Source organism: Rhinolophus sinicus, chromosome 5, assembly GCF_057876585.1.
Source record: "Rhinolophus sinicus isolate RSI-liver-muscle chromosome 5, RSI-T2T, whole genome shotgun sequence".
Lineage (NCBI taxonomy): Eukaryota > Metazoa > Chordata > Mammalia > Chiroptera > Rhinolophidae > Rhinolophus > Rhinolophus sinicus.
The window spans coordinates 40510945-40527818 of record NC_142505.1 but is presented as its reverse complement, the minus strand read 5'-3'; the positions used below and the strand labels follow the sequence as shown (position 1 = coordinate 40527818).

Genomic DNA, 16874 nt, shown 5'->3' with positions numbered 1-16874 from the left:
TGGAATCACCCAGCAGCCTCTCCCAGGACCTTCAGGGGGTCAAACCCCAACCCCAAACATGCCTCGAGGGGTTCTCCCTGCTCAGCCCTGCACCTTGCTGGCCTCAGCTCCTATCACTCTCTCGCTCACTCGCAAGGCTCCAGCCAGACGGAATTTCGTGCGGTTCCCATCACACCGTTCTCTAAGTGGTCTCCAAGCCTTTGCACAGCCCGATTCCTTCACCAGACACAAGCCTTCCTCACTGCTTTCCACCTAGCTAACTCCTCCCCATCCTTCAAATCTCAGCTTAGTTACGTTTCCTCCAGGAATCCTTCTCTGACCCCCAGAAGCCTGGGACGGGTGCCTCTCCTGAACCCCCCAGCCTCAGTATGCTCCTCTCCATTGTATTAATATTGTTTCTTTCCATGCCCATCTCTCTCCCAGACTGTCAGTTCCTGGTGGGCAGGGGCCTCACCGTGTTATTCCTCCGCAAGTGCCCTGTACCCAGCATACAGGCGGTGCTCAGGAAATATTTTTGACTGAAGAAATGCTAAGATTGCTAGAAGGACTGACCCTGCCATCACTCACTCATCAGATATTTATTGAGCACCAACAGTGTACTGGATATCACAATCCACTGGGAATAAGACCTGTCAAACTTTTTGCCCTCAATGAGCTCTGAGTTCAGTGAGGCAGACAGACCGTAAACAAGCACCTAAACACAGCCCCAAAATGCATGAAGCAGAGCAGATGCAGTTAAAGGGAGCAATGGACAATTCAACAGTCACAGCTGAAGACTTCAATAGCCCACTCTCAGTAACGGATGGATGAGACAGAACGTCGGCGAGGGTGCAGAAGACTCCAACAGCATTGTCCATCAACCTGACGAAAGTGGTGTCTATAGAACAGCCAATCAACTAGAGCAGAAAACACATTCTTCAAGTACACATGGAACGTTCCCTAAGTTATACTATATGGCAGGCCATAAACAAATCTCAATACGTTTAATGGGGTTGAAACCACACGAAGTACAGTCTCTAACCACAGTGGAATTAGAAATCAGCAGAAGAAGAAAATTTGAAAAATGCACAGGTATTTGGAAATTAAACAGCATCATTTTAAATAACCCATGGGTCAAAGAAGAAATCACAAGGGAAATGAGAGAATATTTGGAACTGAAGGAAAATGAAAACAACATAGCAAGTAAACGAATATATAAATGAGATAACTTTAGACAGTAAAAGACGCAGTGAAGAATATGAAGCCTGAGCGAGTGTAGGATAGTCAAGTTGCAGGTTTCACCCTCCCTGTATCTGCACCCTTGCCACGGCCTCATCATGGCGAAGAGCATATCCCTGTCCCTTGCCTTTGGGCCTGGCCATGGCACTTGCTCTGGCCAATGGGATATGACAAGAGGAAGTTGTGAGCTTGAATCTTAGAAGCCCTCTGGTGTTTCTACTTGCTCTTTTGCCATCACCATGGGAAGAGCCTCCCCTGGGTAACTGCTGTCCCTTCAGCCTGGGCCCCATAAGGAACACACGAGAAGCACAGCCACTGAGCTGAACCCAGCTTTGGCCAACTGACTTCCAGTTGACCCAGCTTCCCTTGCAGCTAGGAATGCTCAATGAGATAGAAGTAGAAGTTGTCAAGTGGAATTCTTTTTCAAGTGAACTAACTCAGCGGGGAGCACAAACTTTTAATTTTCGTCCTCTCTTTCTTCCTGCCTGGGACATGGATGTGATGGCTAGAGCTGCAGCAGCCAGCCTGTGTTCATGAGGAACCTTGGAAATGGATGCAGCAGATAAATAAAACCTTGGTCCCTGAGACTTTGTGGAGCTGCCAAGCTTGATGCGGATCTCCTCCTTCAGGACTTATTTCACATGAGAGAATTGCCTCTAAATTATTTATGCCATCATAGATGAGTTTTTATTCCAAGCAGTCCAACACAATTTTTAACTGACATATAATTATTAGGAAAGATTCTGTAGCAGCCTGTATTTTCCAGAAATGGCTATAACAGTATCTCCTATCTCACAAATGTGTGCTTGATACTCCTCCCACCGAATGGTGGAGATGATATCCTCGCCTCTTGAACTTGGGTGGACCTTTGTGACTGTTTTGACTAACGAGAGTATGGTGGAAGTGGTGGTACGTGACTTCCAAGGCTAGATCATAAAAATGCCACGCACTTCCTCTTGGCTCTCTCTTGGGACACTCACTCTTGGAACTGAGCCACCATGCTGTGAGGAAACCTTGCCCATGCAGAGACTACACAGAGAGGCCACAAGTAAATATTCTGGCCAACGGCCCAGCCTCGGTCCCAGACAATAGCCAGCACCCAGCAGCAGCCACGTGAGTTAAGGTACCTCTGGGTGATTATAGCCCCTGGCGTTAAGTCACCTCAAATCTTTAAGTCTTCTCCAGACGTCATGGAGCAGAGACACGCTTTCTGCACCTTGCCCTGTCCCAGAAAATCTGTGAGCATAATAAAATGGTTGTTTTCCGCCATGAAGTTTTGGGGCACCACTTCTTTGAGGTGACACTGGAACTGAGACCAGAATGAGGAGGAGGAACTGGCTATGAGAAGATCAGGGGTAGGACATGCCAGTAGAGGGAAAACCAAGTGCAAAAACCACATGACGTGACGGCATTTATAGTATTTGGAAAATAGTGAGAAGGCCAGTGTGGCCGGAGCGAATGAAGCAGCAGGCGGTAAGGGTGGAGAGTCAGGTGACCAGGATCAGGTCACGTCGGGCCTCTTGGGTGCGGGAACTTCTCTTGGGGCGCCAGATACTAATAAATGCCAGTCACCTCTCCCAGTCGGCTGATGGCTTCTGAACAAGCTTTGGCCCAAAGAAAGGACCCTTGGTAGGAATTTTTAGCTTCTGATAGGAGGGGGATTTTTTTTTTTTTAGATGAGAAAACAGGGGATTAAAGGTGTCCAGGGACCATCGCTGTTCAAAAGCTCCAACAACTCACTATGCACAAGGAAAAGCATAAGCTCCTTAGCCTGGCATTTTACGTACTTGTCACCTTGTTTTTGGACACACCACTGGACCCCCGATTCCACCTGTAACCTGCCTTTCCAAACGTAACCATGTTCTAGCGATGCCCGACGATGCACCGCTCTCCAGATGTACCTTCAGGCCTGTGAGCGTTTCCATGCTGACCACCTGCCTCACGTGCTCTCCTCCATTATCACCCCGGCCTGGTTGGCTCTTTCCAAGTCCATCTCAGTGGTACCTGTTCTGCCAACCTTCCTAAATATCCCAAAGGGAAATAAATCTTTCCCTCCCCCATTTTCCTGCAGACTCTGCACAAAACTAGAGTCGCACAAATTATACTTACCATGGAGTAGTACAATTGTCTGTTCACTTATCTTGTTCTCTTTCCCAACTTCACCCTTTATTCCCACAATAAAAGACAGACCTACTCAAGGGCAGGTTCTGGGCCCTTTTCATCTTTGGGGCTCTGAGGTCTATCTCAGTGCCCATGGCATTGTAAACATCCTGTGATGTTCCATCCAGAAGGAATGAGTAAGGTGGATGGATGGATGGATGGACGGATGGATGGATGGATGGGCGGATGATGAACGGATGCATGGATAGAGCTGAATGACTGGATGAAAGGATGGGCAGATGGATGGGTAGACGTATTAATGGATGAACTGGGGGTAGTGAATGGGTATGTCGATGTGTCGTCAGGCATATGGCTAGCTGAAAGGACAGATGAGTCAATGAAAGGCCGGCTAGATGAACAGACGAGAGATTGACTACAGACAGGCAGGCAGGTGGATGAATGTGCTTTTGACTGGGTTCCTGGAAGGATGGGGCGAGTCTTTAAACCAGAATCAGCAATTTTTTTTCTGTAAAGGGCCAGATAAATATTTTAGGCTTTGTGGACCACATATGGTCTCAGTCATATATTCTTTCTTCTTTGCCTTTTTTTCACAAACGCTTAAAACATTCTTAGTTAATCCATTAACTAAGTAACTTAGTAAAATCTATTACTATTTACTAACTTAGTAAAATCCACTCTTAGTTAATAGGCTATACAAAACAAGAAATTGACCATTAGAATTTAATTTTGGATGGCCAGAATTTTTAGTAATCCCTGAGTGAGCTCTATTTACCATTTGATAAGCACAGAGTAGAATCCCAAACACAGGAAACCAGAGACCATCCTGACCCCCTCTCAACAACAGCATAACGGAGTCAAGGTCTTTTCTAGTTGGGGAGGTTTAGAATGCACAGTCACCGCCGCCCCCCATCACTGGACAATCATGGGATTTCAACAGCATTAAATCTCTAAGGAGAAACTTAGCAATCAGAGGAAGATCCAGGTTGAGGAGTGGTGGAGAACACTCTAAAGTCTATGGGTCTCCTTTTGACTAGTGTCCTTGGCTAGGGCTTGGAGTCACGTTGTGGCATTTCTGCCACTTCTATTCCCACGAGCACTAACGTCATAAATGTAGCTCATACCACAATTTCCCGCAACTAGCTTATGAGTTGTGATTTTTATGGGCTCCTTTTTTTTCTCCTCAGGATATTATTATGGATTACCAACGGTTTCAGCATCTTTCCAATTGGCAGGAAGCAGTTCAAACACAGATGGAAGTTTCCCAGTTAAAACCCTCTTAACAAAGTCATAAAACAAAAAAGCCCAGCCCCTCTCTGTCACGCTGCCAGCTCAGAAACGAGTGAGAGAAGGAAAAAACGGAGAGTGAGTCTTTCTGCCCTTACTAAATAATCTTTTAGGTGTAAAGGGGGGAGGGAGGGCAGGCATTGGTACATTTCAGACGAGGGCTTTGGGGTTTAATAATGCACACAAAGCTCTCCTCCTGAGGGCAAAAATGAGGAGCTAGGAGCACAGACCACAGTAGTACCCTGTCCTCCCCACAACCAGGGTGCTCCTGCTCACACTGGCAATGTGACACCCGGGTGACATCCCTGACAGGGACCTCAGCTGGAGTCGGCAAGAGACCTGGTGCCGGGTGCTTTGCTGCCTCCAGAGAGGTTCCTGCCCAGAGGAACTTCAAAGGCAATCGGGAAACGCAGGATTAACATATGACGACAGTGCACTGGGAGTCAGGAGAATGGGTGTCATCCTGGCTCAGTCACTGTGTGACAGTGGCCAAGTCACTCCCTCTGGGCCTCATCACCCCCGACAAGATGTCCATGGTGGACATCCCCAGCTCAGACATTCTTGGAAAGATATGGCAAACAACACAAAGCAGTATAGAATCAGATGCTAAACTACGAGGAGACTGTAAAAGGCTTACAAAGCTCAGAGGAGCAGGCAGCTGTCACAAGGGCCTTGGGTAGCTGAGCCCACCACATCCCCTCACTTCCCATGTCTTTGCTGTATTTTATTCCCTCACCCCTCACATCACCTCCTCAAGGAAGCCTGCCTAGATTTCCCCAGGTTGTCAGTCACTCCCTCTGTGCTCTGAATAGTTATTCATTTGCTCATGTGTCCCCTTTACTGGCCAGATTCCTCCTGGGGAAGGGCCCAGTCTGATCTGTCTTTCAATTCTCCAGCTCTTGTCACACAGCAAGTATTCAAAAAATGTCTGTTGAACTGAGTCGAACTGACTGCAAAGGGAGACTTTCCAGGTAGTTTTGTGGGTTGTAAGGGGTGACAGTGTCTGAGATCTGGGCCTTCCCCAGTCGGGCCTCCTTTGTTCTGACAGTCCAGAGGATTCCCTCCCCACTAGGTCAGGCATTATTGCCCCAATGAGAAAGCCTCATGACACCCCAACTGCTCTGTCACTGTTTAAACATATCACCCTCTCCATATAGCCCTAAACATATAACACACACACACACACACACACACACACACAGGCGTGCACACAAATGCGCACACATAGCAATGACCCAGAACTGCATCTGCCCTCCTTCTGCCTTCCTCCACAATAGGGCTGAGGAAACTGCAGACACCCCTCCAGAAACCTCAGCACCCGCCCCGCCCCAGGGCAGAGAGACATAGAAAGCATGGCCATCTGCCCCTGCAGCACAGGAATCAGGAGACAGACTTCCCTGAAAAGCCTCAGGGAACATCTGCCTGTTGTTCATGGAAACCACCTCTGTCTCCGCATTGCTTTTCTGCCTCTTATACCACAGCCTTGAAAAGGGGCAATTAGTTTTAGGCAATTAGAATGATTAACTCACCAGATGTAAGTGCTGGAGCATCTCCACATATCTGTAGAGAGAAAGGGGGTTGAGTTTGAATTTATTCCAATCCTGTACAAGCCAAGGAGGGGGGATGCTCTGTTAACAAGCTCAAGGCCACAAGCAGCTGCTCAGGGACTCACGCTTTCTCTGAAGACAGCAGTTCCTGTGCGATGACATGGGCTCTGGACTGACCTTCCACCTGTGGATGGAAACAGAACCATCAGGAGGGGCAGCGCCAATGGGGGCAGCAGAGGGAGAGCCCGGCCCCACAAGCATCAGTGTCACAGAAGGACCTCCACGCTGCAGGAGGCAAATCCCACGAACTGCGCAGGCCATTCCCTGCCACTCACCACCTGTGTGATCTTCAACCTCATTGCACCTCGGTTTCCTCATCTGTAAACGCAGATATTAACAGCATCTGACTCAGAAGGTTGCTGAGCTAATGCTCAGCTCAGTGCCTCACACAGAAGCGCTCAGTGCGTGGCCGCTGTTAGGACTGTGACCTTTGCCTCCACCCATGGCCCCAGCAGTTGGGAACAACCTGTAATCTCTGGGGGCTCTCTCCTACCGCTTCTTTTGAAGATGTCGTCCCCTCAGTGTCCCTTTTCCCTTCTCCGCCTGGTTAACTCCCAGTTATCCTTTAAGACTCAGCCATAGCATCTATCACCTTCTCCAAGGAGCCTTTCCTGATCCCCTCCTTGAACTGGCTGGGTTAGATATCGTTTCTGGGCGTCTTCCTCTCAGGACTCCCCTGGACGGCAGGGACCATGAATGTCACCTCTGCATGACCAGTGCCTGACACCTCTGCATGACTAGCCTCCCTTTTGTTGACTAAAAGAAATAATGAATGAGTGAGAGAATCATTCCCCTTTGGAAGCACTAACGCTCTTGGCTGACCTCAGAAGGTGAGACATGTAACTTATCTGAGCACTAACTTCTTAACATTTGGGAATAACTGAGATTATGTCTATAAACAGGATGGGCGGGGCTGAGGCAGATGCCTGGGCTGTCTGCCACAGGCAGGCGAGCCCTCCTCTGTGGCCTCAAACCTGCCGGCTGTCAGACACGGCTGGTGGCTGGGATCCAGACGAGCACAGACACTGTGGGGTAGCCTGAGAGAACAGGTGGCAGATGCGGGGAATGTGCAGGCATGGCTGGGGCAGGGTGCCCCACGGTGGAGCAGAGGGCACTCACGGGCAATGCCTGGCTTCTGGTTCCAGTTCAACCACAGCCTCCTGGTGCAACCCTGCACAAGTCACTTTCTGAGGTCAGGCCTCAGTTTCCCCATGTGTGGACAAAGTGACCTTGAAATTTGCTTCCTGTGTATTACTAAAATTGAGGAGTCACTGGTCAAGTGAATGATCTGCTCTAATGACTAGAAATTCATTACAGGCTGAGGGAGCAATTGCAGTGTGGCAGTCGTAAGCATGGACTCCTGAATTAGGCAGTTTGGGCTCAAATCTTGCCTCTGCCTCTTTTACTAGTTGAACAAGTCACTTAACCTCTCTGCCTCAATTTTCTTATCTGTAAAATGGGTACAATAATATAACGGTATCTAACACGCATGCATATTCTAAGGATTAAATGAGTATTGATACATATACAAGTATGTGTGTATATACAGAGAAATCTATAGTTTTATGAATTGATATATAGAATAAATCTATATAAATATCTATCTAGAACTCTATCATCTCTCTCTACATATCTATCTTGCACTTGGGACAGTGCCTGGCACACAGTAAGCACTATGGAAATAATGGCTGTCATTATCCTTGTTATTTTTGTTAACTGAGGTGGTGCCAGGAACAGAACCAAGTACCCAGGGATGGAACAAGAAAAATAATTTACATGGTCAAGTAGGGGAAAGGCTTCAATTGCAAAATGAAGGCTGAGCCACTCTGCTGAGAGGAGCAGCTGAGAGAGTGGAAAGCAAATGGGTCTGGAATCAAGCACATCCAAGTTCAAATCCTGGATGTGTTAATTGTACGACATTTGGCAAAGCATTATCTCTGAGGCTCAGTTTTTTCCACCTGAAATACGGTGGAGAATAACCAACACGACCTCATAAGCTGGTCTTTTGGATGATGTGTGCCTGACTCAGGGCCTTTCACTCTGTTCCCTAGGCTTGCGATGTTCTTCCCCAGATCTTCTCACTCTCACTTTCTGACTTCTGCAGGTCTTTGCTCAAAAGATACATCCCATCCTCAGTGTGGCCAGCCACGACCACCTGACCTAAAGAACACCCAAAGTCATTCTAGAACCACAGGGTTTCTCAACTTTGGCATTACTGACATTTTGGGCCCGACAGCTTTTGCTGCAGGGGCCATCCTATGTATTACAATACTATTAGCAGCGTCCCTGGCTTCCATCCATTGGATGACACTAGCAGCCCCCTGCACCAGCCCATAGTTTTCAATTGTGACAACTAAAAATGTCTCTAGACATTGCCAAATGTCCTGTGGGGCAAATTCTCACCCGCAGTTGAGAACCACTGCTCTAACCCTTTATCTTACTGTATATTGTCCTTGCACACGGGAGATGTTCAATAAATGTTTGAACACACTGATGAAATGAGATACAGCGCCTGGCACATAGTAGGTGCTCAAGAAATGAGTTTGCAGCCTAGCTGGTCTGTGTCTAAGATTTCTGGATAAGAAGCACAGTGTTTTCTGGAGACTTCAGTCACTCTGAGGGACCCCCCCCCCCAACCAGTGCCCCCTGGCCCATGGTTAGCCTCCCTCCTGATCTCACTGCAGCCTCTGTAGTGGCTGTCACGGCACCCATGGGGCCGGAGGGAAAACTGTGAGGCCTGCAGAGGCCTCCAGCCTCACCTGGCCTCCCGCCCTCCCACTGGCGCCGGACTGTGACTCACCGTCTGCCTTCTGCATCTTCAGGGCTAGTATGGGGCTCTGCACACAAGAGCAGCTCACTCTCCCAAAACGTAGGGGCTTCTTCCGAGTCCCACATGTGAAAAGGCTTTGTAAACAAAACCCTCGCAGTGGAAAACGTATTCTGCCAGGACAGGCCTGAACAGTCAAGGAAACCCAGTGGTCAAGCTTCCGTAAAGAGAGTTACTCTGGAGAGAAAGCTCAGGCGATCTGAAGCTCAAGCTCCTCCCCTATAAAATGAGGGCAAGAGTCAAGACGACCTCCGATCTTCCAGGGGCCTGTGATTCAATTCTCATTCGTCATCCAGCATGACGCTGAGGAGGCCTCATTCAAATCCTGAACTCTACCTCTTCCTATACCTACGCCCTTGGACAAGTTATCTCTCTTCTCTGAGCCCCACCTGCAAAACTTGGATGATGATGATGATGATGATGATGATGATGATGATAATGATGATGATAAAATAATACCTGCTTAATAATATAACAGCTAGCATTTACTGAACACTTAGTATGTCCTAAGTACGGCTCTAAGGTTTTGATACATATTAGCTCACTGAATCTGCCCCCAAATCTATGAGGCAGGTACTTATTATCTCCATTTTACAGATGAGGAAACTGAAGTATGAATAAGTCCTACCCTTTGCTCAAAGTCACTGCTAATAAGTGGCAGAGCCAAAATTCAAATCCAGGCAGTCTGGCTCTTAGCAGCGTGCCTGGCACATAATAAGTTCTCAGTAAAAGGCCTCTCTACTCCTTATAGATGGCAGCTTTTTCAACCTGGGAAGCACCTATTCTTGACCTGCACTGCAAAGCCGGCAGCAAGAGTACAGCACTCCAGGAGGAGAGTGGGCCTAGTCCTCTGGGCTCAGGTCTCCTGGTTCTTACGCTCAAAGTAGTGCCTACTGTGGTACATAGGAAAGAACTATGCTGGAAGTCAGGACACCTGGCTCCACGTCCCAGCCAGGCCATGAGAGGCTATGTGACCAAGGGCAAACTCTTCTCAGATGCCTCAGTTTTCTCATCTGGAAGATGGGGTCAAAATTCCCACCCTGCAAGGACAAGATGATGAGACGATGGATGGGAGTGGTTACACCCTGCCTAAACTTTTGGAGTTGTCGTCATTACCATTGTTAGTATCTCGAGCTGTGCTGTGGGACAGACTTCTGGTAGGCCCGGGGTACGGGCCACTCTGCACGTCCCTTCCAGCCCCTCCTGTCAGATGGGCAGACTTTGGGTGGGACACACGGGCCGTTCCGCGTTAGTGACTGCAGATGATGGATGCGTCTTCACCAGCCGGACAAGAGGGAGGCTGGCAGGCCATGTGCCCAAGGCTCTCCTCAGACGCTGCTCATGGGTGTTGCCCAACTGCACTATTTAATATAGATGTTTGTTTAACCAGGAAATGAACTCCTAGGTTGACGGCAGTGTCCAGGGACAGACTTCTGGGAACAGGGTTCCTCCCAGGAGCGTGGGGGCTGGGGTGCCAGGGCTGTGCTATCGCTATTGCCGTCCTCAGTCTGACGCTGTGGGTGTTACAGGAGGCGGCTGCTGGCCCCTCTGCCCGAGGCAGGCCAAGCAGCTTATCACCACTTTCCCCAGGGCCGCCCAGCCCTGCACTTCCTCCCTAGGCTCCAGGCAAACCAGCCAGGTCATCGTGGGCTATTCTGGGACCAGGTCAGGTTGGGAGGGACAGTTGTCCTTCAGGGACCTTTGAGGTTAAACAGTGGGTCACAGAACGAGTTGGGAGTCCCGGTCCTCTGTCTCCAGGCCTCAGTTTGTCGAGCTATAAAATGGGGTATTTAGCCTCCTTCTAGAACAGCAACTCTCCAAGTGTGACCCCAGAACCTCCGAGGTTCCGCCTCCCTTTTCCAACTATAGATCTGTGTGAGCCTGGATTTTCATGGAAGTCGACCTACATTACAGTTTCAACAGTGTGAACGCAGAAGCAGCTAGGAGAATCCAGCTGTCCACTATAAAGCCAGACGTTAACAATATTTGCAAGAAATACGAAACCAATGTCATTCTTCTCACTCATTTTTTTGAAAACATAATTATTTTTCATTAAAAATGCTATTTATGTTAACATGTAATGGGTTCATTATTGTTATTCTAAAATGAATTAAAAGATAGCTGTTTTAAAATGTTCTCCATTTGACTTTCTCATGTGATAAACATTGATAGATGTTTAGAAACAAAAATTCATAGAAACAAAAACTCTGGGGTCCTCAATCATTTTTAAGACGGCAGAGGGGTCTGAGAACAAAAGGTTCTGAGAGCTGCTTGTTTAGAGGCTGTCACAAAAGATCATATAGAATGATGGAGGGAAAAGCTCTTTATTCTCAGTGAAGAGTGATGGAGAAGTGAAACAGCACTGTCACTGTATTATAGTAACAATAATTATTGTGAGAAGCAGGCTGATGAACCCCAGGCTTTATGGTGGGGCCCTCAGGGTGGCCCCAAGCATGCCCAGGGGCCACACAATCTTTCTCCTCATTGTCCTATCCTGCAACAGAGGAAGAAACCACTTCCAAAGCTCCTAGCTTATCACTTCTCTCCCAGGTGGCAGCCGCCTCTTTCTTTTCACCCTCATCTCTGCCAGCTCGTTGCCAGGCCCCACATCCTGGCTCAGTTTCCCCCACCCCAGTTCACAGCTGTCCCCTCTACCTGTGGCCAGCTGGGAACGCCAATCTTCAGGCTATAGCCCTCAGCCTCTAGCCTCCTGGAGCCCTCCTTCACAGACAACTTACGCCTATGTCTACGTTACTCTATCCACCCAGGTCCCTGTCCCCACTCAGAACTGCCCTGTCTTTGAAGTGATGGGCTTTCTGGTCCCCATCTTAGACCTGAGCTCCCTAGCGTACCCCCATCCTCAGCTGAACTTGTCTCCTAGCTCATTGAGCGCTCCAGTCTGTCACTCACTCCAATCCATCCTGTCATGGTGGCTGCCTTCTGCCGTCACTTGCAGCCCTGAGTGGCTCCCGTGGCTCTCCAGCACCTACAGGAAAAACTTGTCATCTAGCCTGATGCTGAGAGCCTGTGCTTTGGGGTCAGATGACCTGGTCTCAAATCCTGGGCTCTAGCCCTTCCTCTCCCTATGCCCTTGGACAAGTTATTTCTCTTCTCTGCGCCCCCATCTGTAAAACAGGAATAATAATGACATCTACTTACTAACGTAACAGCTAGCATTAGTGAACACTTAGTATGTGCTGAGTATGGCTCTGAGCTTTTTACACGTATCAGCTCACTGAATCCTCCCAACACCATGCGCAGTAGGTACTGTTATTATCACCTCCATTTTACAGACGAGGACCCTGAGGTACAAGTAAGTCCCACTCTATGTGACTTAGGCTAAAGACCCCTCCAGGCACCTCTCCTGCGTTCCTCCATGCCCCGGGGAACTCAATTTTATTCTTAAGTTCACCCTATTTTTCCCCACTTCCCAGCTTTTTCAGTCTTGTAGGTCTCTGTGCCCAGAATCCCCTATAGTATCAGTAAGTTTCTCTAGGTCACATGTTGAACCTAGAGTGACTCTGATTGTGACTGCCAAGCTCGCACTGTTTGACAGCAGGAAAAGGCCAGTACGTGGCTCCTAGGAGACAGTCTTCCTGCCCTGACCATCTCACTTCAATTTGAGTAAAAGGACCTGCCACGAGCTCAAGAAGCCAGTCAAGGCTGGATTCTATGCCTTTGTGCTGTCCATTTAGCCTCCTGTATGCCCTCCTTCCCCTTTCCACTTAACTATGTCCTACTCTTCTTCAAGGAGAACTCAGGCCTCACCTCCTCCTGGAAGCCTCCCTGATTGCCGACTCCTAAGCTTTGGACCCTTACACTGCTCAGGGTTTGGCTCACACAGCTGAGCACACTAAGGTTGCCCCACAACATTTCCATTGCATGGGCTGCCTTTGTTTTGCATGGTGAGACGTAACATTCAGAAAAGTGCATAAAACATAAATGTAAAGTTCGACATTATGTGAGCTTTTTCATTCTACAATTCAACTGTAAGTTCCCCGTGGTCAGGGACCCCATTAGTTTATTTCCTGAGAGCGAAGGGCCCTGGGAGCGCTTGATTACGGCCTGGAAGGCTGATACACGTAGACCAGGGTTCCCACTTCAATAAGCGTGGGAATCACTGGGGATCTTCCCAACAGGCAGGTCTGGGGTGGGGCCGGGTGCTGCTGGTCCCCCAGGAGGGCTATGGACTACGTACAGACAGTGGCCGCCACGACGTCCAGGACACAGCGAAGGTGAGGATGACTCAGGCCCAAATCCAAAGCACGGGGCAAGGGGCATGTCTGAGACTTCGCAGAGCGGAAATCGGCCATCAAACAAGCTCACTCAGGGCCAGGGCAATCTCACTGTCCCCAGCCCAGCCCATCGGCTCCCGACAGCCCCCAAGCCTTCCCGGGTCCTGAACAAGGGGTGTGAGACAGGAGGGTGGCCAGGACACCTCCCGGGCCTCGGAACCCCTATTCTCTCCCATCCCGTATGTTCTAAGAATCTGTGTCTCTCCTCTTCCTCCGCTCACACTGCCTTGGAGCGTCTCTCTGTGTCACTGTACTGAACACTGCACCCTCTGCATGGTTCCTGGGCAGCCAGTGAGCAGGGTTGGCGCCCAGCTCAGCCCCTCACCATGCCAAGTAAATTATACAGGACCCAACAAGTGTTTTCATTTTATTAAACTGTCATGCACCTAGTAAGTTTGTTTTCCTGAAAGGCAGGAGCTGAGTCTAATGTATGCAAAGACATTTATTCGAAGACATTTACTGAATACTGCATTTTGTGCCAGGCAGTAAGGAAACACCTGTGAATAGGACAAGCATGGTCCCTGCCCTCCCGGGAGCTATTCTGACAGGGAAAGGCAGACAGTATGCAAGTAAGCAGAAAAATGAGAAATATAATCACATCTTGAGATAAGTATGAAGGAGGAAATAAACAGGAATGCCACAGCCAAGTACAGCAGGGGAGGCCTTTTGAGGAGGTGACATTTAACTCGAGACCCGTAGTCAGCTGTGCAAAAGGCAGGAAGGGTGTTTCAAGTGGAAGAAACTACACGTGCAAAGGCCCTGGGATGGGTTTAAAGAACAAACAGAACTCATTTTTGGATCCTTCATGATGTCTGGCCAAAGGCTTAGGCATTTGGTGAATTTCATTTGATCCATGATTAAGAAAATATGGCAATAGTCTTTCAAGTCTGGTGCCAACAAGCAGAAGAGCAAACACAAGAGGAGAAGCAGCCCGGGGGTGGGGTGGGAAGATGATGAGTTCACCTTGGGATGTGTTGAATCTGGGTTTCCAAGAAGGGCCCAAAAGGGCAGCTGGAAGCTGAGTGTGGGGCTGCAGAGAGGGTCAGGCCAGAAGGGAAGCTCTGGGAGTGCCATCGGAGTAGGGCTTGCCGCGGGTCTGGGACAGGCTGCCTGAGCAACGGACACAAAATGAGAGGCAGGGCTCAGGAACTCAGGCCTTGGGCAATAAATGCCTGGTGTGGAGTGTAAGCAGAGTAGGATGTTGGAGAAGCAGGGAGAAAAGCAGGAGAGGACAGAGCCTCAGAAACCAAAGGAAGAGGGGAGACTACCAAGCTGAGGCCCAAGGTCTGAGGTGGACAGGGTGGGGAGGGCCTGGCTCATGGAGGTTGTGGAGGCTCGTGCAGAGCGAATGACAGCAGAGGGAGGTGGAAGTGTGGGGAAGACGAGCACGTGTGTGGGCTGAGGGAAGTCCTACAGAATTTCTCCTGCCCACCTCCTCCTTTGCTTCCAGCTCCGAAGGTCATTCCCAGCGGCCCACCTTTGCACTCTGTTCTGTCTGGAACACTCTGCCCCTAGATCTTCCCATTGCTTCCTCCTCACACTATTCAGCTTCCTGCTCAAAGGTTTCCTTCTCATCAAGAAAGTATTCCCTTAGAAACTGGGTCCTTATGCATCGCTGATAGGAGTGTAAAATGGGGCAGCCACTGTGGAAATAGATATGGCGGTTCCTCAAAAACTTAAACATAGAATTACCACATGGTCCAGAAATTCCATTCTGGGTGTATACCAAGAGAACTGAAGGCAGGGTCTCGAAGAGATATCTGTACACACACGTTCATAGCAACATTATTCACATAGCCAAAAGGTGGAAGTAACCCAAGTATCCATTGATGGATGAATGGATACGTGAAATGTGGTCTATACATAACAGTGGACTATAATTCAGCCTTAAAAAAGAAAAAGAGTGGGGCTGCCGGATGGCTCAGTTGGTTACAGCGTGAGCTCTGAACAACTGGGTTGCCGGTTCGATTCCCACATGGGATGGTGGGCTGTGCCCTCCTGCAACTAAAGATTGAAAACGGAGACTGGACTTGGAGCTGAGCTGCGCCCTCCACAACTAGACTGAAGGACAACGACTTGGAGCTGATGGGCCCTGGAGAAACACACTGTTCCCCAATATTCCCCAATTAAAAAAAGTTATTTTAAAAAAAGGAAAAAAATTCTGACATGCTATAAAATGAACGAATCTTGAGGAGATTATGGTAAGTGAAATAAGCTAGTCACAAAGGATAACTACTGTATGATTACAGTTTGATGAGGTCCCTAGAGCAGTCAGACAGAAAGTAGATGGTGGTTGCCAGGGGCGGGGGAGGGGGAATGGGGAGTTGTGTTTAATGGGGACAGTGGTGACGGTTGCAGAATAATGTGAATGTATTTAATGCCACCGAACTGGACACTTAAAAATGGTTAAAACTGTAGCTTTTACATTATGTGTATTTTAACATAATTTTAAAAAATGGGATAAAAGGCCTTCTTTAGCCTGCCTGCCTAAGTATCCAACCCCCACCCCTGGTGCCCTGTCCTCCACCACCATAGTCTGTTTTGTTTTACGGCTGTTTTGCAGAACTTTCGCCACCTATGCTACCTCAGGAGTTCTCTGGATGACTGTTCCTCTTTTTCTCTAGGATGTAAACGCCACCAGGGCAGGGAGGCACCTGGTCTGACTTGTGGCTGATGTATGTTGAGACCCTACAAGGATGCCTGGCACATAGTAGGTGCTCAGTGAGTACTTAGTAAAGAAATAAATTCCTGTTGAAGAAGAGGAGGGACGGGGAGAAACTGAGTGAGGATAGAAAGAAGACGCAGAGGGGAGGGAATTCATGTTTGACAGGGGAATCGGTAGCTTTCTGGGAAGGAGCACAGGCTGCAGCCTGAGGAAGCTGAAGCAAGTCTAGAATGGCCTCCCCGAGGACTAGGGGAAGTAGCATTTGCAGGAGAGCCAACGTGCAGAACTAAACAGGTGGGTTCCAAGGTCAGTGACAGGGAAAAAGCACAGGGTGACACTTAACCCAGGCTGGAGACTGGCCCAATGGAAACAACCATGGTTCAAATGGACACTTTAGCTTGGGCAGATGGTCAGAGCAACGCCTGGGAGCACAAGGTCAGCAAAGAGGCCCAGGCCAGGCCGACTGAGCCCCAGGTACAGTCGGGGAAGAGATGACCTTCATAAATAGGGAACCAGGGAGGAAGTGATGGCAGGAGAGTCTGTTCCAGAAGTCAGGGCACTAATTCTGTCCGGGCTCAGGGGTGGGCCTGTCAGGAAAACATGGTGATGATGGGACGCTGGCAAGGGAGGACGTAGACAGGAGGGGCCGCCACGCCTGGGCTGGTCTCGGGGGAGCTGGTATTTAGCTTCAAAAGTCCCCGTTAGTTTGAGAACCAGGTTTATTGTCAGGGAGGAGTGACAGGCCAGCCAGTCTTTGAATGTCTCCTTTCACAGCTAGATCTATTTTTAAGTCCTTCTCACTTTTCCTTTTTTGCCCCCTCCTTCCTTCAGCCCACACCCTTTGTATGTCTATGAGT

At 48.9% G+C, this 16874-nt stretch overlaps 1 protein-coding gene across 1 annotated transcript in view; it reads right to left on the bottom strand.

Moving 5' to 3' along the window:
• FGD5 (FYVE, RhoGEF and PH domain containing 5) overlaps nucleotides 1-16874 on the bottom strand; it is a 108152-nt gene that overhangs the window by 38484 nt on the left and 52794 nt on the right. Inside the window, exons 4-5 of the mRNA XM_019746997.3 lie at nucleotides 6296-6354; nucleotides 6153-6183 (exon numbers count right to left, since the gene is read on the bottom strand). Of these exons, the coding sequence (XP_019602556.2) occupies nucleotides 6153-6183; nucleotides 6296-6354 (90 nt within the window). The remainder of the gene's footprint in view (nucleotides 1-6152; nucleotides 6184-6295; nucleotides 6355-16874) is intronic.